This window comes from Hakea prostrata, chromosome 1 (genome assembly GCF_041222555.1).
Source record: "Hakea prostrata isolate BN-2017 chromosome 1, UWA_Hpros_2, whole genome shotgun sequence".
Lineage (NCBI taxonomy): Eukaryota > Viridiplantae > Streptophyta > Magnoliopsida > Proteales > Proteaceae > Hakea > Hakea prostrata.
This window is the reverse complement of record NC_142600.1, coordinates 49,578,347-49,605,618: the sequence shown is the minus strand read 5'-3', so window position 1 is coordinate 49,605,618 and position 27,272 is coordinate 49,578,347. Positions and strand designations below refer to the sequence as shown.

At 39.3% G+C, this 27,272-nt stretch overlaps 1 protein-coding gene across 2 annotated transcripts in view; it reads right to left on the bottom strand.

Annotated features, from left to right (window-relative positions):
* The window catches only part of LOC149029093 (lon protease homolog 2, peroxisomal-like), a 57,520-nt gene that overhangs the window by 18,733 nt on the left and 11,515 nt on the right, over positions 1–27,272 (bottom strand). The window contains exons 5-8 of one of the 2 annotated variants that reach the window (XM_089140357.1): positions 23,493–23,584; positions 10,763–10,942; positions 10,567–10,653; positions 9,340–9,467 (exon numbers count right to left, since the gene is read on the bottom strand). In XM_089140357.1, the coding sequence (XP_088996483.1) occupies positions 9,340–9,467; positions 10,567–10,653; positions 10,763–10,942; positions 23,493–23,584 (487 nt within the window). The remainder of the gene's footprint in view (positions 1–9,339; positions 9,468–10,566; positions 10,654–10,762; positions 10,943–23,492; positions 23,585–27,272) is intronic. The other variant, XM_089140363.1, reaches the window with a different exon arrangement.

Genomic DNA, 27,272 nt, shown 5'->3' with positions numbered 1-27,272 from the left:
ATTTTGTCTCCCTAAAATGGTCATGGGTATGAATCCATTTCTCCAGCCAAGGCATCCTGATGCAGCAGCCTTAGCCTGGCCATGATCCATTTCGGAAACCCAGACCAAGGACTGATCCTAACCCAGTATGCCAAGGGGTGCTAGGTTAGTTATTTAGAATGTATAATTCTTGTTGAAGTATACGCAAATTTGAGCTGTTTAATTGTTCACGTGAACAGTAAAGGCTGTTCTCACTGTTCATATGAACAGTATTTTCTAGTGATGCTACTCTGCTTTCTATTTCCAATGTAGGAGTCTTGCTACATAAGTTTTGGGAGTTTTTAGAAAGCATAGTTTCTATTTTGGCGGTAGTTTCTATTTTAGGAGCTAGAAAGTTACTAAAGCTATAATTTTTTTTATTTTTTTTTCTTTTCTTTCTAAAAGACAATTACTTGTCTCTCAAGTTGTATTAGATTCATTAAAAGCTATAAATAAAAGGGCTTTGTGATTCTAGACTCTTTAGCTAGAATCCCATGCCTCTTCTATTGATTCGTCATCTCTCTTCTCTCTTTCCTCTGTTCAAGTGCAGCAACTGTTTTGATTATTTAAAGCTTGTTTTCAACATGGCATCAAGCTTTTTTGAATCAAAACAGTGTTGTTCTCAATATTCTCTTCTAAAGTTATCTTTTGTATTTCTGTTTTCTTTGGTGTGTAGCCACCTAATGTTGTATATTATGGACTATTAGATCAGGTATTCATGTGAACTAATCTTCTCTACCTATTACCTTACTCTTACAAGTTCCAGAACTTGGATTAAATATTGTTTTCTACCTACCTTCGTTACCTCTTTTTGCTGCACTTTGCGAACCTCTTTTTTTTGTATTCTCCTATTCAGTCCTAAGGTTGCAGATTTTTTTTTTCTACTTCAAGTTCTGAAAAACTGATTTGAGTGATATCTACCTCAGTTTAATGTCTTCCACTACCTCTCGTGGAAGGGGACGTGGTCGTGGTTCAGTGGGAGTTAGCAAATCTTTTGGAGGTCGTAGTATTCAATTGTCTGATAAGATATCTTGACTTTCATCACTTTTTAGCTCTTTTTTAAATCTACTACTAAAAATTCCGTTGCCATAGCTAATGGGACTTTCACACCTATTCTAGGCTCTAGAAGTGTCTCTCCTACACCTTCTCTTACTTTGTCATCCATACTTGATGTTGCTAACTTTCCTTTTAACTTATTATTTGTTAGTTAGTTAACTAAAGCACAAAATTGCTCTATAACTTTTACTCCCACTTCTTGTGTTTTCCAAAACCTTCACATGAGGAAGATGATTGGTAGAAGGTGTGAAAGGAACGGACTCTACTATCTAGACTATGCTGCCCCTATTGCGGCTCTCTCTGATGATGGTGTAGATGCTTTCCAGTGGCACTATCGTTTAGGCCATCTGTCTTTACCTAGCTTAAAATTTTTATTTCCTTCTTTTAAGTCAGTTTCTAGATTAAATTGTGAAGCGTGTGAGTTAGGGAAGCATCATTGTGCCACCTATCCTCCACGGTCTATCCCTCGTAGTGAGTCATTGTTTGCTCTTGTTCATTCTGATATTTGGGGTCCTTGCAGAGTTAGTAATAGGCATGGTTTTTTATATTTTGTCACTTTTGTGGACGATTTCTCCCATCTTACATTATCTTTGAAAGGATCAGATAGAGTTCTTTAACTACATTTAAAAGTTTTATTCATGAAATTCGGACTCAATTTTCTCTTCCTATTAAAATTTTTCAATCTGATAATGCTTTAGAATATGTGCAATATGATATATCTAACCTTTGTGATTCTCTTAGAATGATTCATCAAACCAGTTTTTCATTGACACCCCAACAAAATGGAGTAGCTGAATGCAAAAGTTGTCACCTCTTGGAGGTTGCATGCACTTTTTTTATTCAAATGAATGTTCCCAAGAGTCATTGGTGTGATGCACTTTTGACTGCTGGTCATTTAATCAACCGAATGCCTATGACTTTGATTTCTGAAAAATCTCCTTTTTCAGTTGTTTTTCCCAATAGAGAACCGTTTTTAGTTCCACCCAAAATTTTTGGTTCCATGTTTTGTTCACATACCACATCCTTTGGATAAACTTTCCCCCCGTTTTGTTAAGTGTATTTTTTTTTTGGTACTCACGTACTCAAAAAAGTTTTCGTTGTTATGATCCGGTTCTTCGCAAACTATTTATAAGTGCGGACATGACCTTTTTTGAAGACACTCCTTATTATCCTAGTCAATCTGTGTCGGATGAAAATTGTGTTCTGGATAATACTCGTCCTATTCCCTCTTCAGCTTCTTCCACTAGCAGTGTTCCTCTACAGGTTTATCAGTAGAGACATAAGTTAGCAGAACACACTGTGGATAGTACAGTACCTCCTAACAATACTTGCAGCTCTCATTTAGTGGAGCTTGAAGCTAGCCCTACAGATGTTCCTTCTTCATCCTCTCCACCGGTAGATTCTTCTAGTGGAGATCCCACTCCACCTTTAGATGACTTACCAATTGCTTTGAGGAAAGGTACTCGTACTTTACGCTTTAATATTGTTTATTATCCTATTTCCAATTTTCTCTCCGTCTCTCATCTCCCTCCTAACTTTTGTTGCCTTGCTTTGTCTATATCTGCCATTCATATTCCAACCCATCATACCGAGGCTCTTAAAATTCCCGGCTAGAAAGTCGACATGGATGTGGAAATGGATGCTTTATAGTCTCGTCATACATTGTCTTTAGGAGACTTACCTCCTGGGAAAGATGTGGTCCACTGTCAGTGGGTGTATATTGTTAAGTACCATTCTGATGATACGGTTGAAAGGCTCAAGGCCCGCTTGGTGGCTAAGGGATATACACAAACATATGGTGTGGATTATTTTGAGACTTTTTCTCCTGTGCCTAGACTTTATTATGTTCGTGTTTTGATCTCTTTAGCTGTGATTATGAGTGGCCTCATTTTAAGCTTGACAAAAAAAATGCATTCTTATATGGTGATCTTCATGAAGAAGTTTACATGGAGCAACTTTCAAGGTATGTTGCTCAAGGGGAAGATAATGTTCGTGTTTGCAGGCTTCATAAAGCAATTTATGGACTCAAACAATCTCCACGGGCTTGGTTTGAGAAATTTAGCAAGACTGTGAAGTCTTTTGGATTCGTACAGTGCTATTTTGATCACTCTATCTTTGTTAGACGGCAAGGTGATTATGTTGTCATTATGGCAATTTATGTTAATGATATTGTTCTTTTAGGCAGTGATGGTGATGCAACCATACAGTCAAGGCACACTTACAAAAGTCTTTCCAAACCAAAGACTTAGGTGATCTACAATATTTCTTGGGATTGAAGTGATCCGCAATAAAAAAGGAGTAAGTTTGTCACAAAGGAAGTATGTGTTAGATCTTTTGACTGAGACTGGCATGCTTACTTCTAAACCTAGCGACATTCCCATGGATCCTCAATTGAAGTTAGGACGTGATGATGGTGACTTGTTGGATGATGTCCATTGTTACAAGAGTCTTATTGAGAAACTTATTTATCTTACTGTTACTCGTCCTGATATTTCTTATTCTGTTGGTGTGTTGAGTCAGTTTATGCAATCTCCTAGGAAGGCCCATTAGGAGGCAACGACGAAAGTACTTCGGTACCTCAAGAGTGCACCCAGAAAAGGGCTCATCTATCACCAAATTAGAGTATTGACTTGGTTGCCTTTAATGATGCAGATTAGGCTGGATCCATCATTAATCACCGGTTAACTACAAGTTATTGTACTTTTCTTGGTGGAAAAATCTTGTGACTTGAAAGAGTAAGAAACAGTCCACCTTTGCCCGATCTAGTGTTGAAGCTGAGTATAGGGCTATGACCCACACCGCTGCTGAATTGATGTGGCTTTGTTCGTTGTTAAAGTAAATGGGATTTCCAATTTCTGCCCCTATGAAAATGTTTTGTGATAATTAGGCAGCCACTTACATTGCTAGTAATCTAGTGTTCCATGAGAGGACGAAGCATATAGAGGTAGACTGTTGCTTTGAGCGTGATGCAATCAAGAAGAAGCTTATTATAGCGATTCCTTTTGTGAGCTCTACTGACCAACTAGCTGATTTGTTCACCAAAGTTTTGTTCAGACCAAGTTTTTAGTCTATCTGTTGCAAGCTGGGCATGGGAGATTTGTATGCTCCAACTTAAGGGAAGTGCTGAAGTATACGCAAGTTTGGGCGGTTTACTATTCACATTACTATTCATGTGAACAATAAATGTTGTTTTTACTGTTGACGTGAACAGTAGTTTTCTAGTGATGCTACTATACTTTCTATTTCTAATGTAGGAGTCTTGCTACATAAGTTTTGGGAGTTTATAGAAAGCATAGTTTATATTTTGGTGGTAGTTTCTATTTTCAGAGCTTTCTATTTTAGGTGGTAGAAAGTTACTAAAGCTGTAATTTTTTGTTTTTTTTTTTTTTTTTTTTTTTTTTTTTTTGTTACTTGTCTCTTAAGTTGTATTAGATTCATTAGAAGCTATAAATAAAAGGGTCTTGTGATTCTAGACTCTTTAGCTAGAATCGCAGGCCTCTTATGTTGGTTCTTCATCTCTCCTCTTCTTCTTCTTCTTCTCTCTTTCCTCTATCAAGTTTTAGTTGCTATTTTGATTATTTAAAGCTTATTTTCTAACAATTCTATTTACTTTATTTTGGGTAGATTACCTAGGAGGTTTATGTATAATTCTATTTACTTTATTTTGTGCAGATTACCTAGGAGATTCTTCGGTAGTTTCCTTTTCTTAAATGTAGGTTATTATGGTTAGTGATGAGCACATTTATGTGTGAAATCTTAGGACATAAAGCATGCATTTTACACACTTAGAGTAGAGCTACCTTGGGTTTTATGTTGTTTTTGCAAATTTTAAGATTTTTCAAGAGTTGAGTAAATATTGGAGTTATGGGTATGAAACATGCAATTTTACACGTCAAGAGGTCCGTTCAAATTCTCAAGTGCGAAAAGGGCTTGATTTCGAGCATGATGGGCTACAGATGCCATTATGGGCCAACTCCAAAATATCTTAGAAATAAAGAAACCAATTTTGATCTACGCCTGAGATTAGTTAGGATTTTTATTTTATTTTACTTTATTGTAATTGAAAAATGTATGGGGCCCACTAGTAGTCAAAGATTAGGATTTCTATTTTTTCTATAGATTTTCTAGAAGATTTTATTTCTTTTCCTTAAATATTTTTTCCCTCTCTCCCCACTTTCTATTTCTTTTACTTCATGGTAAAAAATTCGAGGGAAAGTCAAGTTTCGACCGGGTGAAAATGGAAAACTTAGGTAGAAACTTGGGAAATTTTGAGGAAACTGAGGACTTTTCCATAAAGTTTCAACAAGTTTTAGAGAGTATTTTGGGGTGGGATCCTGTATTTAAGCTAATTAAAGTATAAAAAAAATACATTTGTTGTATTTTGCTAAAAAAATCAATGTAGATATGTCATTAAATGTACATAACATCAATGTAGAGTTGTCCAAACAGTACATTATAAACTAACTACTTAAGCACATAACATTCAATATATAATTTCTAACTTCAAAATAGTTGACAATAAAAGGAAAATACAACTTAGTGTTAAGAGGAGTGCCAAGAGTGGATTCATCCTGTGAGCTGAGTAGTACTATGCCTGTAACATCCTCTTCTCCAACCAACGAACATAGACATCCCATGACATTCTATGCCAATGGTTGTCAAGTTAATCGACAACTGTAACTTTATGAGTCTGGTCATCAATATGCTTAAGATAACCAACCTGAGGGAATGCACTTTGGATAGGGAAGTCCTGATGGAGGGGGTATTTGTCGTGGGTATTTGGGGAAACATGAAATAAACAAAAAAATTAAAAATTTGGGAAAACTACAAAATTTACAGGAAAAAGTCCCAAGTTTCCACAAAATTTCCCAAGTTTCCATGAAATTTTCCAAGTTTCCCACGAAATTTCCCAAGTTTCCCAAGAAATTTGGGAATTTGTTTTCCTCATGAACCAGCTGGTCCAACTGGGTTGAACCAAGTTTCGACAGGTTTCAAGGTTTTGACAAGTTTCGACGAAATTTTGACAGTTTCGATCGAAACTGAGGACTTTTTTTCAGTCCCCATGAGTTTCGTTTCGCATTTTCCAAAATGGGAAGTTTCAGTGGAAATTTTGCAAGTTTCGATGGAATTTTGTTCTATGTTTTACTTTATTATTTTTTTCTTCCTTAATTTAGCCACATTACTTTTCTAAAAATATTTTTTTTGCTTTCCTTTCTTCTCCACATCTAACTCACAATATGTATTTTGTTTATTTTTCTCCACTTATTTCTCTCTCTCTCTCTCTCTCTCTATTCCTTAGATTTTGCAACAAAATTAGGTTCTCTTTTTTTTTCCTTTTCCTTTTTCCTATTTCACTTATTATTATTATTTATTTATTTTCTTAATTCTACCCCAATTCACCATCTCCTATAAATATACCCTCCCCTCTTCAACCTAGGTTTACACTTTCTTTCTCTTTAGGTTATTTAAGTTTTCTCTAGTTCTTTGATTGCTTTGTGGGGTTCTAGTTTCTTGAATGTGTAGGTTCAATTTTTATAATGTAATGCAAGGAATATTGAAGTTTTTTAGTTTATTTTATGCAAATGTATTTCCTTTCTTTTGAGCAATGCAATTTCAATTTCAATTTTGAGTTCAAGCTTCAAGTTTTGAGTTTCAATTTTCAAGAGGATTCGTTTTTCTCTGGGTCTAGCAATCACAGATTTGTATCATTCCGGATCTAGTTGTTAGGGTTGGTTGAGATTCGAATCGATTGTTCAAGGATTATTATTGTCATTCGAGATTCATTTATTCAAGTAGGCATTCATCAGTAATCTTCTCTCCCCCCCCCTCCATTCCCGCTTCTGTCTACCCCTCCATATTCTTAACTTAGGATTTATTTTTCAGCATTTATTTATTGTTTTCCTTTCCCCATGGGTCCTTGATCAAAGATGCCTACAGTCATGCCTCTCTTTGGTTAATGTTACCCTATTCCTTTTATTGCTTTATTATTTATTTTGTAATTTACTTTCTACATTTTTTTTCTATCTTTAATATCCGTTCCCCCGATCGGTGGACTGTAAGGTATGGCAAAGGGTCCACGGTCGAAGTCATCCTAGTTATACTCCCCTTCCCTCGATCCAGAGCTGACACTCGGATCACTTCTCTTTTATTTGTTTATTTATTTCTCGTTTGTATTTTTTTTATTTCTGCCTTTTTATTTATTTATTAGATGATGAATAGTTAGGTTATGTATGTTTTATTTTTAATCTCAATTCGATCACATTAGATGTATGTGTTAAGACTGCTCATTTAGTTTAATTAATTAGTTAAAAATTTTGAATCATTGCACTCTCGTATTACCATTAAAAGGTTAAATTCTAAAGTGGCATATCTCCCTGAGATCAACCCGTTAGCTACACGATACCGTGCGCTTGCGGTTACTTTTATTTTGCAAATAGTTAGTTTCCAAAACCAAAGCTGTATCCGTTCTAATTATGTTTCTTTCATATAAGAGTCTTGTATATTTATTCATTGAAGTTGCGACAGAACAGGGACTGAGCTATTCTCATAAAATTTGAGTTTAGCAGCAACTTTGTCTGCATGAGTGAAATGAGTTTTCTTCCCTTCCCCATTCTTTTTGTTTTCTACCTTTCTCTCTGTGAAGCCCACCATAGCAAATCATCTCGAAGGTCTGCACCAACTTGGTGTAGGACCATTGTTCCTACATCCTTCCCCGTCAATTTCTCTATGGCATCTTCATGACCTAGTTGACCATATTTTCCACCTCAGCACAACTTTGACATCATTGCTTAACAGAAAATGTTCACCACTTGGAATGGTTCTGACCAGCCTTCATCTTTTGTGATGCCAAAAGCTGCTTTTAGTGTTTCATGAGTAAAGGCTATGGATTTTTCAGTGTTCAAAGTCGCAACCACTGCTTAAAGTCATATAACTGTTGGTAACCTATACTGACAGGGATTATTTTATCCCTTAACTACCATAAGAGCACCTTGGTTTTGAAACAGTGGATAGTCAGCAAAGCAAACACCAGTGCATCAATGTCGTATTATCCAACAGCATTGTACTATGTACTACTAGGCATTTATTTCACTGGTGGCTGATAATAAACAAAAGACATAATCATGGTCCAAAACCTTTTCTCCATACAACACTCTGAACTCCAAGGACAGAACTCAAGCTTCTGGTGGATTGGCAACTTTTTATAACATAATAAGAGTACATCAGTGATTTAAAACTCCAGTCAGTGTCGTTTGTGGAGGCCATTCGGGTTGGCGTGGAAACAACATACTTTCCCCTCAAATTTGGGGTAAATTACGCCATTTATATGGAAAGTTTGGATTATAAGTATTTGTTTCTGAGTTCCAATTATTCAGGACATTTTCCCTTCCATAGGATAATACATATAATATCAGACTTGTTTACATGTGTATTAAACAACTCCCATGCCTACATTGTGAGAATGACTTAAGCATTGTACAATGAAAAGTCTATATGACCCATGATGCTATCAAATAAAAAATCTCCACAGGAAACAACCACCACTTACCTTTTTTTACCAATATTTTTTTCTTTTATGACAGGAGTGGAAGTAGTGGATACAGAACTGATGTGGAATCCTGTAGAATTCTTTTTTTTTTTTTTTTTGGGTAAATAATCCTGTAGAATTCTCTATCAAGTTGTCAAATCACATCAGGAAGGATGCAGAGTCACAAATTTACCACAAAGTGTAAGAGAAGTTCGGGGTATTCATGGATAATGGTTAGTAAGGGTATGCCTTTCATGTTAAAAAATCTCTTCCCTAGGAGATCCAAGAAACTGACTTTGTCTACATGGTACCCTATTAATACAAGCTTACCACGAAAAATTTAAAAACCTCCACTAATCCAGATGGAGAACATGCCCCTTTCCTTGAGTTCCTTAGACACAGAAGCCAATGAAAGGTGATTCCCAATTCTAAATTAGACCACATAAAATTTGGAATACCCCTTTGAAACCCTATTCTTTTGCTAATCCCAACAAGTCAACCTTCTATCCCAGTAAGAAACTAGTGTGGTTTCTATTGTTCTGTTTCAAATAATGCCCCTGCTGCAATTTGAAAGCCCAAGCATGGCGTGATGCTTTCACATGGAACTGACAGCATTTCTTGTCTTTCCATTTTGTCGATTAAGCTAATCTAATGCTATAAGCATGACAGAACAACACAAGAAGATAGCTAAAGATAGAAAAAGTAATCATGGCTATCATTTAGTTATTGATATGAAATACCGAAGCTCCCTTTGTGCATGCTTCCAGACATTTCCAGGCATTCCTGCACTTTGCATCTTCCTTTCGAGGGCAGCTACATCGTCCTCATCATCATCATTGTCACCAAGCTCTTCTTTTATAGCCCGCATCTGGAAAATGCAATCAGAAGAAGCTGGTAAAGAAGACACTCATTTCAGCTAAAATGAAAGGCACAAAGCAGCACATACTGACACTTATCTCTAGGATTAGCAACAGAAATTTACTAGGAGTCACAATGAGGACATAAGAGACAAAAAAGAAAGAGAAGGAACGCAAAAAAGGAACTCCAAGAGCGAATGATGATTTTACATCAAATCCCATGCACTACAAGCAGGAAATTAACCAAAAATATAATACAACTCTCAATCAAACCATCACAACCTCTTTTTTACTTAAATCTTATCTGAGTCAGAAACTACCACAACAATCTATTCGTGTCTAAATGATACCTACTTATCCTAAAGAAACTTTAAAATGGAAGACAAAGGGATAGTGAAATTAACTGACACGCATTAAACTTGAATTTTTTTTTTTTTGGGAGGGTGGGGAGCAAAATTTTGCGTTGCACACAGCATTTTTCCCCCCTTAAAAAGAGTAGCAACAACATAAGCCTTCTTGTTTGTAGTTAATTCAGATTCTTGGTTTCTGTAGCCCAAAAGATCAACATCACAACATGAAACCTACTGATAGTAGCCCAAAAAGAACAAATGCATTCCATGACCGCTTAGTATCGTGCCCGGTCCCTCATGAAAAAGTGTCCTAAAAAACAGGAGATAGGGAAGGAAGAGTAATGGTAAACTTTATACAAGACTTTATGTCAAATCCTAACACTTCCAAGAAGCAGCTTTCTTGTTTGGTGGATGATGAAGAATCAAGTTACAGAACTGCATAAACATCCCAGGAGTTGAAGTTTTAATTCCAAGGAAACTAAACTTCTGTAACCTAGGCTAATCCCACTTTAACATGGTCCCAGACGCATTGAATAGGAATCAAGCGTAACCTTTGGCTATTTCAGAATAAAGCACCTTCTCTCAAGGACTCGAATCCCATCATCACACTAACAGATGAGTAGGTGCAACAGCCCTAATAGAAACTAGATAAATGCTACAAAAAAAACCCACTGTTCAATGAAGAGTGCATGTGTTAGCCATAATACCATATTTTCTGGAGCATGCTAAAAGGTAAATCTGGGGAGGTGGGGAACCAAACCTGCTGACGCAGAAGGAATTCTTTCTGGGATTTTGATAGTTGTCCTTCAACCTTTTGGGTTATCTTCTCTGCAACACGAATTGACTGCTACAGAAAAAGAAATTATAAGGATTAAAAGAGGCAGAGAGACGATTACATATATTCTGAAGCAACTATTCACTGTTTGCTGTCTAGATTTAATCCAATCACTAATTACCTGCAAATGTCTGTCTACTAACCCCATAGCTTTTGAAAGCCTTAATTTCAGGTCAACTGAATCTAACATGGAAAGCTGCTCCTCGAAGCTTATCTCAAAACTTGCTACAAATATATCAGCAAGTCTGTGCACCGGGAGTGTCTCCAGAAGAGCTTTTGTCCTTCCACTACTTTTCTGTTTCTGTAACCAGAAACGACATTTCAATTTTAAACATAAGGAGCATACGCAGGAACCCTATAAGTTATGAAAGAACAGCACAAGAACATTAATCAACACAACCAGTAACCAAAGTAACATGATTCCTAAAAAATGACAAACTCTATGAACTTCAGTTACAGTTTCTATAGCGTGCTCTTAGCTGTTATCTATTAGGAATGCCATCTCATACAATACAGTTAGCTCTTGCAATCCCCTTGCAATGCTGCATGAGAACTCTCCCAAATTTGTGTTAACCGTATACCTGCGGAAAAAGGCTAAGAAATACATACAAAATTCAGTTTGAAGGTTCAAAATATCCATGATGAAGCAAATTTATGTGCTTTCAACTAGAATTCTGATTCACTCTGGAAATATTTCAGGATGACAAAGCCAGGCTCCCAAGGAAATATTTAAAGTCTAGCTCCGCCAAGGCATCAGAGAGGGTTACTCTGTTATGAATTTTATGGATTGAAATACTCAAAAGTCTACTTCTAGAATTTCAACTTTGTTAGAAAATCCAAAGCCTCCTTTGAATTATGAATTGTACCTAAGGAAGTCAGCTCTTTTTATGAATCATAGTCCAAATCATGTTGTTTGATAATGTAGTATCAGGAAGCCTTTCCTCTTTGTATAGCAGTTTTTCTATCATCCATTTGAAGATAAAATACCACGAAATTTTGGAAGTCAATTTCAACCTTGGCAAAATGAAATTGGAATGAATTTTTTTAAAATCTGAAACTTCGGTGATGTTTCAAAATTTCTCATAATTTTGACATGGTAAATACAACATTTCCTCAAAAATTTCACCATTTCATGCAAAATTTCGACTTCCAGACAGCATCTCCTAACTTGACCTTCAACTTATGACTTTCAACCATTTTGACTCCATTCTTGCTCAATTGTAGGGGGAAACTCCAGATCCTCACCAGCAAAGCGTGCTTGATGTAGATTGACCTCCCAACAGCAAGACTGAGGTATTTTCTCCAGTTCGAGGTAACCCATTTTTCTCAAAACTAGTATTTTCGAAAATGTATGTTCAAAACTTGTTCAATCTTGATGAAATTAATACATGTTGAACATTGTAGGTTGACAGACTTACAGTGGGAAGGTCATGTGGCAAAGTCGAAGCACAATGCACATTGGGTCCGAAGGACATACAGCGGAATTGAGTAAGGCCTACATAGCAGCTTCTATTAGCCTAAATCATGAGGATTTTCTTTGGTTTTATTTTTGTGTTGAGTTATGATTTACGAGATGGTGTTTTGTAATTTGTAAATTGTAATTGACATTTGACTACTTTTCAGATGTTCTACTTATGTCTTATTTGTTTGTGTTGGATTCTATTAGGAGTCTAATAAGAGTTTGTATAGGAGTTAAATTAGAGTTTGCATTCATGTAAACTTCTATTCCTTGTAATAGTCTACTTTCCATTTTATTATAAATAAAGGGCTTGAGATCATAGATCAATAAGCCATTCTACTACAATCGTTTCTTTCAACATGGCATCAGAGCCTAAATTCGATTAGAATTTTTTTCTCTCTTTCAAACCCATCGAAACCATCGTTCTTCAGTTACTACGATTAGTTTTTTTTCTTTCTTTTCTTGTTCTTCAGTGCACGATCTTTTCTGTTGCAAACTTCGAAGACCAGGAAAAAAAATATAAAGAAGAAGAGAAGAACAATCACCGCAGCAACTAAGCTTCTTCTTCTTCATCTGCAACATCTCTTCTTCATCTGCAACATCCCATCGCACCTAACAGAGATCTGCTTAATCCTTGCTTCCGCCATCGACCAAAGAAAAAAAAAAAGAAGAGAAGAAGAATCTCGCTCCCTATTACCGCCGCTGCTGCTTCCTGTTGCCACCGCTGCTGCTAATGCCTGCTGATTCTAGTTACTGCCGTTGCTTCCTGTGCAATCGACAGAAAAAGAGGAGTCGAAACAGCAGACAAAAACACTCTGCTACTACTGCATCTGCTTCCTGCACCTATCATTTTATAGGGCCATATCTGTAATTTTCCAAAAAAAGGAGAAAATTTGTCTGAGTTGTTTGGCTATTGCATTCGACGACGTTTCTGTTACTTCGAAAGGGTGAAGACTGAAGAACTGCACATAATTTTGTCAACATGACAACTATTGATGATACTACTGCTCCCACTGGATCCGAATATTTTTCCACTTTTCATTCTCTTTCGGTAAGATTTGACGGCACAAATTACTTGATCTGGTCTCGATCTGCTTACCTGACTATTGCTGGAAGAGGACTAGTTCGATACATTACGGGCACTACTATCAAACCCACTACCGCAGGTGTTTTACAGGATAAATGGATATCAAACGACTCTCTTATTATGTCATTCCTTTTGAATTCCATGCATCCAAATATTGCCCGGGGTTACCTATTACTTGATACTACAGCCCAAATCTGGAAGGTAACTACTGAAACATATGGACAGTTGGGGAATGATGCACAGGTTTATGAGCTACGAAAGAAGCTTCATGAGACTACCCAAAAGGAATTAACTGTGGCCCACTATTATGCTGAGTTGCGATCTCTTTGGCAAGAGTTGGATCATTATGGGGATTATCACCCCACTAATCCAGATGATGTGGCGACATATAAGAAGTACATTGATAAGATTCGAGTATATGACTTCTTGGCAAGTTTGAACGTGGAGTACGATCAGATCAGAGTGCAAGTCTTAAGTCGTTCTCCCTTTCCTACACTAGAACAGTCTTATGCTCTTGTTCAGTGTGAGGAAAGTCGTCGATTAGTCATGTTTCATACTCCTATTATGAAGAAATCAGTTTTACAGTCTGTTCGCACTAAATCTGATCCGGCTAAGGAGATTGTTAAGTGTGAGCACTATCACAAACCATATCATACCAAGGAAAATTGTTGGAAATTGCATGGGAAGCCGGCTGATTTTGAGCAAAAAGAGCACAAAGAAAGGGAAAACAAAAGGCTAATCTTTCTGATATAGTTTCCACCACACCCTCTGCAGACGTTGGTTTTTCGAAGGAGGAGTTCGCTACTCTACGACGTATTATGCAGTCTTCTACTGCCGGTACAGCCTCGACCACTGCTTCCTCTACTACCCTTACCAACTCCTACCTAGCTACTTCAGGATCTGGGGAAGGAGATTGGTCGTGGTAAATGGACTTTATTTGCTCAAGCCGATTGGAGGATCTACTTCTGCTTTGACTACATCTTTAATCCGGTCCATTCGGTAATATCAGACCTTCATCAGTGGCACCGTAGGCTCGGTCAGCCCCCTTTCAAATTTTGTCATTTTCTCTAGATTTGTTTTCCTGATACTTTTATCTTACCATTACAATTTCTTCCTTTCCAAGTTTCCCCATTGGAATTTCCTTTATTATTATCTTCCCACGTGTAACGCTACACGTGAGGGGGAGATTGAAGATGTCTACAATTCAAAGCCTTTCATGTAGACTTCCTTATGGAGAATTTGATCTTTGTTACCTTTGAAAGTTTGTCCCTTACCTTCGCAATCTTCCACTTTGGAGATCTAACATTGCTATAGAGCTATCTTTTTGACTGTGCAGAACTTGATCTCTGTTAACCCTGGAGATTTGCCCCTTAACTTGACATCTTCCCTTCAGAGATCTAACCTTGCAAAAGACTTGTCGTTTGACCTTTGCAGAACTTGATCTCTATTACCTTTGGAGATTGTCACTTATCTTGACAAATTTTCCCCTACCTTTGGAGATTGTCCCTTGGCAAACTTTCCCTTTAAAGATCTAACATTGCTACAAATCAAAACTTTCACTTTGGTTGTTTTACCCTAGCTATTGTTACCCCAAAAATATATTTTCCCTCAGATTTGTGCAGAAATTTAGTCTTCTCAACATTTGAAGATTCTACTTTTTTACTTGGGCGTTCTTCCTTGGAGACATAAAGTTGCAGTAAAGATGAGGACAAATCAAATGGAAGTCTATAAGGCAAACGTGATCTATAAGTTTGAAGATCAAATTGCAGATGTTTACCTGGACAAATGTTTTATACTTTTTTGGTCAAGTTGGACATGTGTGATATCCATGCCTCAACTTGAGGGGGAGTGTTGGATTCTATTAGGAGTCTAATAAGAGTTTGTATAGGAGTTAAATTAAAGTTTGCATTCATGTAAACTTCTATTCCTTGTAATAGTCTACTTTCCATTTTATTATAAATAAAGGGCTTGAGATCATGGATCAATAAGCCATTCTACTACAATCGTTTCTTTCAACAGTTTGCTACGCATATCTTAATAAAGTCTCTATGCTTTTCTTGATTATTAATTGAATTGCTTCTTGTTTATGTTAATCCATACTTCAAGCATGTTTAGATTTGTGAAAATACAGCATTCAGTTCTGTCTGCATGCAACTGAGCATGTGTGAATCAAAAAGAAAAAATTTGTGTAGTGTTTTTCAGTTAAACTAACTATAGAAATGTGTCCTGCTCCCCTCCAACCCTATTTGCTGGAAGTCCATTTGCCGCCCCAAATCTGAAGGGGGTCTTGGAATCCGCCAAATTCCTTATATAAATTTGGCTTGCCTCATGAAACTCATCTGGAAGATTGCCTCCAAACATGATTTCATTTGGATATCCTGGGTCTATTCCTATCTCCTTAAAATCTGACTCCATCTGGATTGCCCTGCTCCCCTCCAACCCCTCTTGGATCTGGAGAAAGCTTCTCCTCCGTGGCTGTGCTATTTCCAACATCTCTGTCGGCATTTCTTCTGGTACCTCCACTTTCTTTTGGCTTGATCCCTGGCATCCGATGGGTATTTTGTACACTCTCCTAGGCCGTGGAACTGTCTATGACTCCCGTATCCCAAAATCCACCACCCTCTCCTCCTTTATCTCTAATGGCTCTTGGTCCCCCCCCCCCACCCTTGTCTCACACAGGTTTGGCATTCCCTCCCCCCCCCCTTCTTCCCATAATGATGACCGCATTATTTGGCTTCCTTCCCACACCACATCCTTTACTACTACCTCAGCTTAGAATCTCCTCAGAATCCCATCCCCCCTTATCCCCTAGGTCCCCCTTGTCTGGTTCAAAGGCCACATCCCTCGCCACTCTCTTACCCTTTGGAGAGCCCTCAACCTCGCTCTCCCTACCCAAACATTCCTCTTTAGCCGCCATATCCCTGTCCATCCCAACTATACCTTTTGTTGGAATAGTTCAAAGGACCTTGACCACCTATTTTTCTATTGCCCGCTATCTTGCTCTGTTTGGACCCTAGCCCTGGCTTCCATTTGGCCCCGATCACGTCGTTCTTTTGGCTTTGCCCAAGATTGGAACTAGATCCTAAGAAACTATGCCGGTAGGCCCGGTACTACTATTTGCGACCATGTGGGTAAGCTTGTCTTTGCTGCCACCGTCCACCATCTTTGGTGGGAGCGTAACATGAGAAGATGGACTTCCAAATCCCAATCCCGAGATTTGATTTGGAATGCCATCAATTTTGATGTTTTTTCGAAACTTCGCTCTCTTCCCCACCCCAATGTTGTTGACTCTCCAAGAAATAGGCCAGTCCCATCATTGACTGGTCTCCCCCCCCCCCCTCTTCTCTCTTTCCCCTCTATTTGTATTTTCGCTCTTGCTGTTTTTTCAGATGTTATATTATTTATTCTTCCAAAAAAAAACTATAGAAATGTGCTTGTTACACAAAAACTGAAAATTGTAAAACCAAAGAAGATATGATGAGAGAAAAGAGAATGGAGAAGAAGTGAGGAGGAGAAAAGGAGCTGCAGAATCAAGTTCCCCCCCCCCCACCCCCCCAAAAAAAAAAATAGAATATATTAACAATTAACAATGTATTTGTGCTCTTGCTGTTTTTTTAGTTGTTATATTATTTATTCATCCAAAAATAAAGTATAGAAATGTGCTTTGTTACACAAAATCTGAAAATTGTAAACCAAAGAAGATATGATGAGAGAAAAGAGAATGGAGAAGAAGTGAAGAGGAGAAAAGGAGCTGCAGAATCAAGTTCCCCCCCCCCCCCCCCCCCCCAACAAAAAAAAGTATAGAATATATTAACAATGGAAGAGCTTCAGTTTAGGAGAAGTTTCCTAAACTGATTACATATCTGGAAACATATCAGATCAGATCTGTCCAATATCTAACTTAAATTATAAAAATAAAATCTGGAACCAAATAAGTGTCAAGGCTAACCTACAACTCCTAGCTTGACGCCCAAAAAACAGTAAAAAAGGGTCAAAGATAAGGGTAACTCCTACTTAATATTGTTCAACATGTTTATTGGCCTTAAAATAGGCTGTTTAACAAAAGCCAGATAAAAACACTGAAACCTTCCACCCAAATCTGGCACAATCTTGTACCAGGTTTGGTTGAAATTTTGATCTTCTCAAGGCGGTAGAAACCTTGGGACGGAACAAAGCTATGGTAACAACTAACAACAAGTTGAAGGCCCAAAGCATTATAATTTTGAATATATAGGTTCCCATCAAATATTATACTGTTGTCGATTTGCTTGTTAAGTATACCATCATCATGTTAGATCAAGTAAAAACTACAGTCTTTGCTGCTACCTAAGATATGGGCCAATCATGATTCTTATTTAAGGATTTTTCTTTTCCTTTTTTCAATTTACTAGTTGATAGGGCTCACTTTTTAAGCATTATCAGTTGTCAACTTAGACAAAGAAAAGTCTGGCAAGGTGGAGAAAACTTTCTTCACCTGAGCCCTGGATGTCCTCCTCCGCCCCTTCCGGTGACCCACCTCCTCTAACTCTAACTACCTCCCCTTTGAACCCACCTCTACCCCTTGCTTCCTCACCTCCTCAAACCCAAGCCCGACCCTGGAACTCTTTATTCATCCCCCCTGACCCCTCTGTTTCTGACTTAAACCTTACCTTCATCCCTCCCATCTCTGATAGCCCAGCTCCCATTTCTCATCGCCCTTCCTCTTCTATGGAAGATGGCATTCTCCGCTGGAAATTTGCCATTTTTGGCCAATTCCTTGGCCCTGCCCCCCCTAGGGGGAAGGGCATTCTCAGAGCCTCTCTAAACAATGGCTTGCTCAAGGTCTCCTGAAAACTTACTAGTTGGATGCTGGTATCTTCCTGTTCAAGTTCTCTTCCCTTGCTTGCATGTCCCGTGCCATAAAGGGCTCCCCATGGTTTGTCAGAAAGTCCCCAATTTTCATCAAACCTTGGAACCTTCGATGCCGCTCTGCAGGGTCGACTTCAGCTCCCTTCCCCTGTGGATCAATCTCCCTAGCCTCCCACTTGAATTTTGGATCGCTGATTGCCTGAGTTGCATTGGGCCTGTTATTGGGAGACCTTTTCACACAGATGCAAAAACTATCAAAATGGACCGTCTATCTTATGCGAGAATTCGTGTTGAGTTCCCTGCTACAAAACCCCTCCCCCACCCCCCTCGATTGAAGATGACAATGGCCTTAAGTATGATTCAAATTATGGTCATAGACTGGGTTCCCATTCGCTATGACCGATGCTCCTCCTTTGGCCATAAATCAAATCTCTGCTCCTCTGCCATGGCTGATTGTTCAAGCTCCACTGCTGTTGTTTCTCCACCTTCTATTAAAAACCAAATGCCTCCTGAAGATGTACCTGCTCCTCCAAACACCATTAACGCCCTAGAAAAGATTTCGACTCCTGTCAACATCTCTGCCAAAACTCCGCCGGTAGTTCCTGTTGGAAAAACTTATCTGAGGAAAAGAAGATGAAAGAAAGCTTCGACTGCAACCTCTGCACCTATGCCGCTACAGCAACCTACCATCCTGCCTTCTGTTGTTGAAGCTCCTACTCCTAATCAAATTGTCGTCCCTACCACAATGCCCAACAATCCATCTAGCTCCTACCAGTCGTTGCAGGTACCTCCTTCTCTCCCCTCTACCTCTCCAGCTTAACCTTACTCTCGCGATGCTAACCTGGGAATCGATAGTCCTGCTGCTCCTCTACAACTTTCCCTTCAGCCCCATCCTCAGGAAGATACCACCTACCAACCTGATTACCCTCTCCTTGCTTCGTTTTTATCACCTCCCCTCACTTACCCCTCCCGAAAACCCTTTATTACCCCTCCCCAACGCTATGGTGGTGTCCACCCCTTGCCTAAAACCATTTAATCCCTCTGTCTTTTCAGCCCAAACCCTCTTTGCATCCCTCCTACACGTGAAAGGGCCTTCTCCCTCCCACCCTTCTGGGCCAACCCACCATCTTCCCATTAAACCCATAGCCCACCTCAATACATCTTGTTATAGCCCCTTTAAGGCCTCTAAACATTCCAACAGCCCATCCTAACTTATTTTAGCCCCTCCTAAGCCCTTCCCATTTGGACCAATCCATTCCCCCTAACCCATCAACACCTTACTTGGGTTCATCTATTGACCCAAACATATTTGAAACACCTTCCCCTTTGGAATCCCCCACCCATTCGGAAGCCCAATCGTGTGAGACCCCCTCCCCCCAATCTTTAGTAGTTCAACTGGTTGCCCCTACCCCCTTGTTGCATTAATGTTGTTGCCCTACCCCCCTTCTTATTAATGTCTGATATTGTTATTTGGAATGCTAGGGGAATCAATTCCCTTGCAAAACATTAGGAAGTCAAAAATGCCCTTTGTGAATCACAAGCCTCTTTCTATGCTCTCCTTGAGATTCATCTCCATAGTGATAATGCCCATCGGATCGCCTCTTCAATTGCCCCCTCTTGGTCTTTTCTCTCTAACTCAAATTCTCCCAATGGTCGCATATAGATTCTTTGGGACCCATCTAAATTCCAAAATTGTCTCCTTGATTCCTCCCCCCAATTCATGCATCTCCGTCTCTCCCCTAACTCTTCGATTCCCCCCTTCTTTCTCACTATTGTCTACGGTTTCAACTGTGCTTCTCACCGTGCCGCGCTTTGGAACAATCTCCATTCTATTTGTTCCTCCTCTTCGGGCCACCCTTGGGGTATCGAGGGTGACTTTAACATTGTGAGCTTCTCCCACGAGCGTGTTGGTGGATGCCCCCCCCCCAAACTTTTAGCAGTTGAGGCATTTAATTCCTGTGTTGAAGACTCTAGCCTCACTGATCTCCGTTGGTTAGGCCACCTTCTTACTTGGCATAACCGTAGAGTTGGCCCTGATAGGATCGCTTTGAAGCTTGATCGCTCTTTGTTAATGAATCATGGCTCTCCTATTTCCCTCTGCTTCTTATGCCTCCTTCTCCCCTCTGGTCTCTCCGACCATTCCCCTTGTCTCCTCCATATCCTCACCCCCTCCTCTTTTGGCTCTAAACCTTTTAAGTTCTTCCATATATGGTCCTCCCACCCTTCCTTTCTTCCCACAGTCAAAGATGCTTGGACCAAACTTGTCCACTGCCACTCTCTCCCCCTCATTGCCTTTGCCTGCAAACTTTGAAACACTAAGGAAGCTCTTCAATCCTGGAACTCCTCCATCGGCATCACTAGTTTCTTGTCATTCCGATCTTTTGCGGGCCCAGTCTCTTCTCCAGGTTGACCCCCTCAACCCTTCCCTAGATGAAAGAGAGAAGGATCTCTCCTCTGAGCTCTCTACCCTTGTCTCCCTTGAGTAGAATTTCTTCCTCCAAAAAGCTAGAATCAAGTGGCTTAAGCTTGGGGACTCTTAACTCTGCATTCTTTCACCACTCTCTAAAAGTCTGCCACAATTTTAACTCTCCCCTGCTCCTCGCTAGCAATGCTCTTGGATCTCCAACCCTCGAGTAATAAGGCAGAAGTTGTCTCCTATTTCTCTGACCTTCTCCCCCCCCCCTTTTTCCCTCCTAGATCGCACCCCCTCCCCCCCAGGACTTATCAATAAATTCGATGATCCTGCTTCTCTAGCTTCCTTGTGTTCCATCCCTACCACTCATGAGATCCACTCTGCCATCCGCTTCCATAAATCCAACAAGGCTCCGGGACCAAATGGCTTCAGTATGGGTTTCTTTCTGGCCACTTGGGAATTTATTGAGGATGACCTTGTTTGTGCTACCCGTAGTTTCTTCTTTAACCCTTCCCAACTGTCTTCCATTAACCGAACTTTTCTCTGCTTCATCCCAAGAAACCTGGAGCCTCTTCTCTCTCGGATTTCCATCCCATCTCTCTCTATAACCTTCTCTATAAGTTCATCTCTAAGATCCTTGTGAATAGGCTTAAGGTAGTCATGCCCTCCCTTGTGAGTGCTAACCAATCTGCTTTCATTTATGGCTGTAGCATTGCGGATAACATCCTTCTCTGTGCAAAAATTGTAGAGGCTTTGATAGAGCTTGCCATTCCCCCACTGCCCTTATAAAGGTGGACCTTCATAAAGCTTTTGAATCTATTCGTTGGGACTTTATTAATGATGTCCTTTCTTCTATAGGCTTCCCTCCCTCCTTCATCCATTGGATTATGACTTGCATCTCCACTCCTCATTTCTCCATCATCACTAATGGCTCTCCTGCCAGCTATTTCTCCTCTCATGTCAGTATTCGTCAAAGATGCCCTCTTTCCCCCATCTCTTCTCCTTAACCTTGGAAGCTCTCTCCGCATTCTCCAATCTAAAATTGACCAACTTCTTATTTCCCCTATCCCTAAATGTAAATCCCTCAAACTCACTCACCTTACTTTTGCAGATGACCTTATGATATTCTCTAAAGCTGGCCACTCCTCTGGCTCTTCCATCCTTTCCTCTCTCACCCTTTTTGAATCCCTGAATGGCCTCCAGGTTTACCTTGATAAGTCTACTTTCTTCCTCTCTAGAGTTTCGAATTTGCTGGGCTCGTCCCTTCTTCAGCTCCAAGGCTTCAAGGCTCAAGCCTAGTTCCTTACCTGTCATTTACCTTGGTCTCCCGCTCATCCTTGGTAGACTTACCAGCCACCACTGTACCCCAATGCTTGATCTCATTTGCAAGAAGCTCCAACTTTGGAAGGACAAGCTACTTTCATTTGTTGGGCAAGCGGTGCTAATCAAATATGTCCTCCAATCTTCCTACCTCTACTAGTGGGGCATTTTCTCCCTCCCCTCATCCATTATCCATATCATTGAAGCCCTCTCCATTGCTTTCCTTTGGAAGGGTCAAAAATCCTCCCATTTCCTTCACCCTAACTCTCCTTAGCCCCCGTGCTGTTTATAAGACCCGTATCCTAAAGTTGCCCCTATTTCCACTTTCATTACTAACAATTCTTGGGGGCCTCTCTCCCACCCAATCTCACACAAGTTTGGGATTCTCTCCCCCCCCCCTCTCTCCATGACCTCCCCATGACCTCATTGTTTGGCTCCCCTCTTCTTCTAATCATTTCTCCACTTCTTCTGCTTGGAACCAACTTCGCTCCCCCTACCCCCCCGGCCCCCTGGCCTTCCCTTGTTTGGTTCAAAGGCCACATCCCCCGTCACGCTCTCACCATGTGGAGAAACCTTAACCTTGCCCTTCATACCCAATCCTTTCTTATTAGCCGCCACATTCTAGTTAACCATAACAGTATCTTGTGTTGGAATGGTTGAGGGGACCTCGACCATCTTTTCTTTACTTGTCCCTTCTCTAATTCCCTCTAGGGAAGAGCCCTTGCTTTGATATGACCCTATTCAAGACTCTCCTTTGGTTTTGCTCGAGATTGATTTTCGGTTTTGAGAAATTTCTCAGGTTCCTCTATTTGCGATTAGATTGGGAAGCTAGTCTTCAGTGCCACTGTCCACCACCTGTGGTGGGAGCACAATCTTAGGAGATGGAAGTCAAAATCTTGTTCCCTGGACTTGATTTGGAATGCCATATATCATGAAGTTTCTTCTAGGCTTACTTCTATCCCCCACCCCCAAGTTACTGATACCCCAAGGAACAGGCTCATTGTTGTTACCTAGGATCTTAGCTCATCTTTTCGGCCTCCTGCTTGAAGGCTAGTCTCCCCCCCTGTTTCCTCCCATTGTACTTTCTCTATTTCTTGCATTTAATTTAATTATTTAATCATCCAAAAAAAAACTTTGACAAAGCGATTTGGCTAGTCGAGTCCAACCTACATCACTGGGACTAAGAAGAAATAACTTAGGGCAATGCCTAAAATCTAATTAAGTTACATAATAGCTTATTTGCAAAGAATGAAGAAGCAACCTTTCATAATGACGACATATTAGTTACTAAGATTTTCCCCCCACAATGGGACTCGGAATGGTATTTAGATTAATTTGTTCTTCCAAATGGGGACACCTGTACATTACTATATCTTGCACAGTTGAATCCAGATAGAGCCAGATCAATACACAGCTGAATACAATGGTTCATAAAACCTCAAATTTCCAATTTCAGAATTTATTTAAACAATTATTTAGTAAAAAAGTAAACTTCATCAAATAAACTTCTGTAGAAACGAGAAAGCACAGCAAATTAATCTAGCCAATGCTCTGGAGTGGATCATAATCCCAAAAGAAAAAGCAAATGCTCAACTTGAGTAAGCTTGAGACAGCACAAATGCATCAAAGTTTAAAGAAGATATACTCTTAGGAATTCCATGATTCATTTAGTTTTTAACCTTCTAAATGCCTCCAGAATAGCAAATGAAACATTTGATATTTACCTGTTCAAGAACAGAGATAAGCTCCATTGCAGTAGCTTTGAATCGTCGAGATAGGGATTTCAGATCTGGATCTTGGACAACTTGCTCCAATTCTAGTTAAGAAAAAAATGAAATGTGCCTCAGCATTTTTACATGCAACAACTTTAATCTAGCAGTCAACATTTAGCATTCCATTTAAGGATATTGTTTTCAGAAGCTCAGAGAAAATGGAGGAGAATATTCGTTGCAGTTATCCCTTAAGGATATTGTATTCAGAAACTCAGAAAAAATGGTGGGAATATTCATTGCAGTATCCCATATGGTATTTCTTCCAGTCCATCAGATTTTCCACAAGTTGAGCAATACAACTCAAGAGAAAATAATCCTTACTTGCTGCAGGATTAATAGTTGGTACAAGACCATTTATATAAAATTTAGATGATGTAAAGTAGGCAACCGCATTCAGAGACCAATTGAACATGATCTAGATGACCTTATTGAAGACCCACCTAAGAAGTGCTTCACCCATGACAACTCATTTGACACGTGGAAGGATGAAAACTGGACTACCAAACTTGCCTTAATAAGGATGTTCAAAAGCCCATAAGTCCGACATAGGAGAAATATGTTAACTATTTTGACAAAGAGATGGATTGTAGATTCTTAAGCTTTCCAATAGACTACTTTCACCACTTTTACAATTTATTACCTATTTAAGACATTGATCATAGCCAATTTGCCCAAGAATATCTGCCTGAACAAAAATTGATAGTGTATCTAATGCACTATTCCTCAAATATGAAAAAGAACCCTGACATAGATTAGCCATAATAATTGCGTATATTATGTCAGTGTTTAATTTTCTAAAAAAGTGGCTGCTTTCTTAATGAAAACTTCCTGTTATGTTAGGGTCAGCATATGTCTGCAGGGAAAAAAACTTTAGACTGATGACTTGCCAAATGGGAGAGAGGGTCTGAGAAACTTATGGAGTTTCTCTCACCCAAGGTGAAGGCAAAACATCCTAAACCAATACATCTGATCTTTGGATTGGAACAGGGAAGGGTGTTTTGGATTTTGTACAATAGGAGGTGGGAGTAAGAGATAAACCTTGCCTGTCCAAGAGTGAAGAGTCCAATCGCTGGACTTTTTTCTTCCTCAAGTCATTACAGAATTTTTAATTTCATATGTTAAGCAAAATTAGGGTCTTAATTTGATTTGGTCCAATGAAAGATCAGCTACAAATCCACTCAATAAATGAACAAAATTGTCCTTATAAACAATAAAGTTCACTAATTGTAGTGAGCATGTAGGTGATTTTGTAGGTTATAAATAGGACAAATTGGTCCGATGAAAGATTTGCCACACACCAATCACCCAGTATTATAATCTGAGGGTATTTTAGGTAATATGGCCAATCAATAGTAATTATTACATTTCAATTAATGTTATCCATTAGTAATAACTATTATTATACTTATGAATGGGGAATTATAGTTTTGGATATCATTTACTAATACTGATGACTAAAAGATCTAATCGATTGAATGGATAAGGATATTTAAGTAAATAGAAATGTAGTAATGTTCCTTGAGTTCATGCTTTTATAGTAATAGTAATACCACAGATAGGGATGTTAAGTTTACCAATCACTTTTGGCAGACTCTATGGAGGATGATGAGTACTAAGCTTCATTTCTCCTCTATTTCCACCTAAGATTGAGGTTGTCTATAGGAGTCTAGGGAATTTGTTATATTGCCTCATAGTAGTACGTTACCTATTGGGACACTGTGATGTATCCAGGGATGGAACACCCCCCCCCCCACCCAAAAAAAAAAAAAAAAAAGGAACCAAGCCAAGCTATGAGCCAGGGAGGCCGAATCCATCCCAAGGGTAGAATGGTCAATTCTTACCCCTGGATCGAGCTATATTGAAGACCAAAGTCCAATAGTTTAGTTTATTTTGAAGAGAGTCATAGGGTTGTAAAGCAATGTTTCCTTTTTAGAGGTCCTATTTTAAGGATAACTTAAATTAGGAAACTTTTATTTCCTTTTGGAGTCCAGTATGTCTGCTATCTAATTAGTATTAGGTAACTTAAGTGTGATCTCAGATCCAGGGGCTAAGATTGTGTAGTAATTAGATACCTTGTGAGAGTCCAATTCAAGTTGTGGTGGGGCCCTAGTAGTCAGGGTAACCCAGTAGGAGTCTGAGTCTTTTGTTCAGGCTATAAATAACCTTTCTAGTGTAAGTTTTCCTTTAGAGTTGATTCAATGAAAAAGAGTTTTGAGAAAACAGTCTGGTAAAGTTGTGGATATCCTGGAAGGAGAACCTGCATCTGGTTTAGGTGTTGTTTCTTCAACTTCAAGACCTTCATTCACTGTTCACAAGAATGAAGTTCCTACAGGTCGTCTTCCAACAAGTACTAAGCCCCTCCCCTAGCCTTTCACTCTCCCTTCTGCCCGCAGCCATCCCAGCCCCTCCCTCTTAGTTTCAGACCTTGAAACCTCTCCCTTCCCAATTCCCTAACCCTAATATTCCCTAGAGTCCGCAAGTCCCCCTTTTCCCTCCCTTGTTCTGCACAAGCAATAGCAATAGTCTATTAAAAACCCTAAATCCCTTAGACCCCCAAAACCCTTCCCTAGAATCGCACCAAGCTTAGGATTACATTCCCCAAGCCCTCAGCCCCTTTAAACCATTAATCCTAACCTGAAATTTTTCTGCAACTCATCTTCTCCATAGAAAGTTGCAGAAAATTTGAATTTCCAGATTTTTCTGAAACTTATCTATATCTGTCCCAACTTCCCAGACACATCTTAGCCCTGAATTAACCCTTATTAGCATCACTAAAGCACCAAATCAGCAACCCTAGACCAACTACCAGCCCTAGCCAAAACCCTAAACCTTCCAATTAGCTGCTGCAACTTGTACACAAGGTCCCTGATTCTGGGATTACATCACCATGTCTTGCCACCCTAAGACTGAGGTTGTCAATAGGAGTCTAGGGAATTTGTTACATTGCCTCATAGAGTACCTTACCTGTTGGGACCATGTCCTTGCCCAAACTAAGTTTGCCTTTAACAGATCTATGTACCAAACCGCTGGTCTACCATCTTCTGAGGTTTGTTTAGGATACCAACCCAGGGCACCCATAGACCTTATTCCAACCATGTCCACCTCTAGGACTTCCTCATTAGCCAAGTTTGTTGTGCAGTATATATTTGATTTACATGCACACATAAGACAGTAGATAGCACTGATTAAAGATCAATATAAGTCAGGAGCTAATGTTCAATGGCGACTACAAGAATTTCAACAAGGAGATACAGTGATGGTTAGGATTGGATTGCGACGTTTCATTAAAGGGAATAAACTACATGCTCATAGTGCAAGTCCATTCAAGGTTCTAAAAAGAATAGGTGCTATTAATATTTGCGTGAGATATGGATACAGCTTATCTTGGATTGGAGAGCTGGATCTTCTATAGTTTCTATTTTGGTGCTGCCTTCTATTGTTTCTCTTTTGGTGCTGCCTTCTATTGTTTCGATTTTTTGTGAACAGAATATTGGACCAAATATTCTATCTTGATCCCTTGTAATATTTGATTATAGTTTATTGGACGGAATATTCCATCCTAGTATATTGTAATTGCAGCCTATAGAGAAAATGGTCTGCAATTCTGGGAAATCTATCCAGAATTACAGAGAGTTATCCTATCTCAGCTGGTTCATTCTTCTTCTTTGCTTCTTTCTTCTTTCTTCATTCTAGATTTTGGTTTGACTTTTAGAGTCTGGTTTCAGACATGGT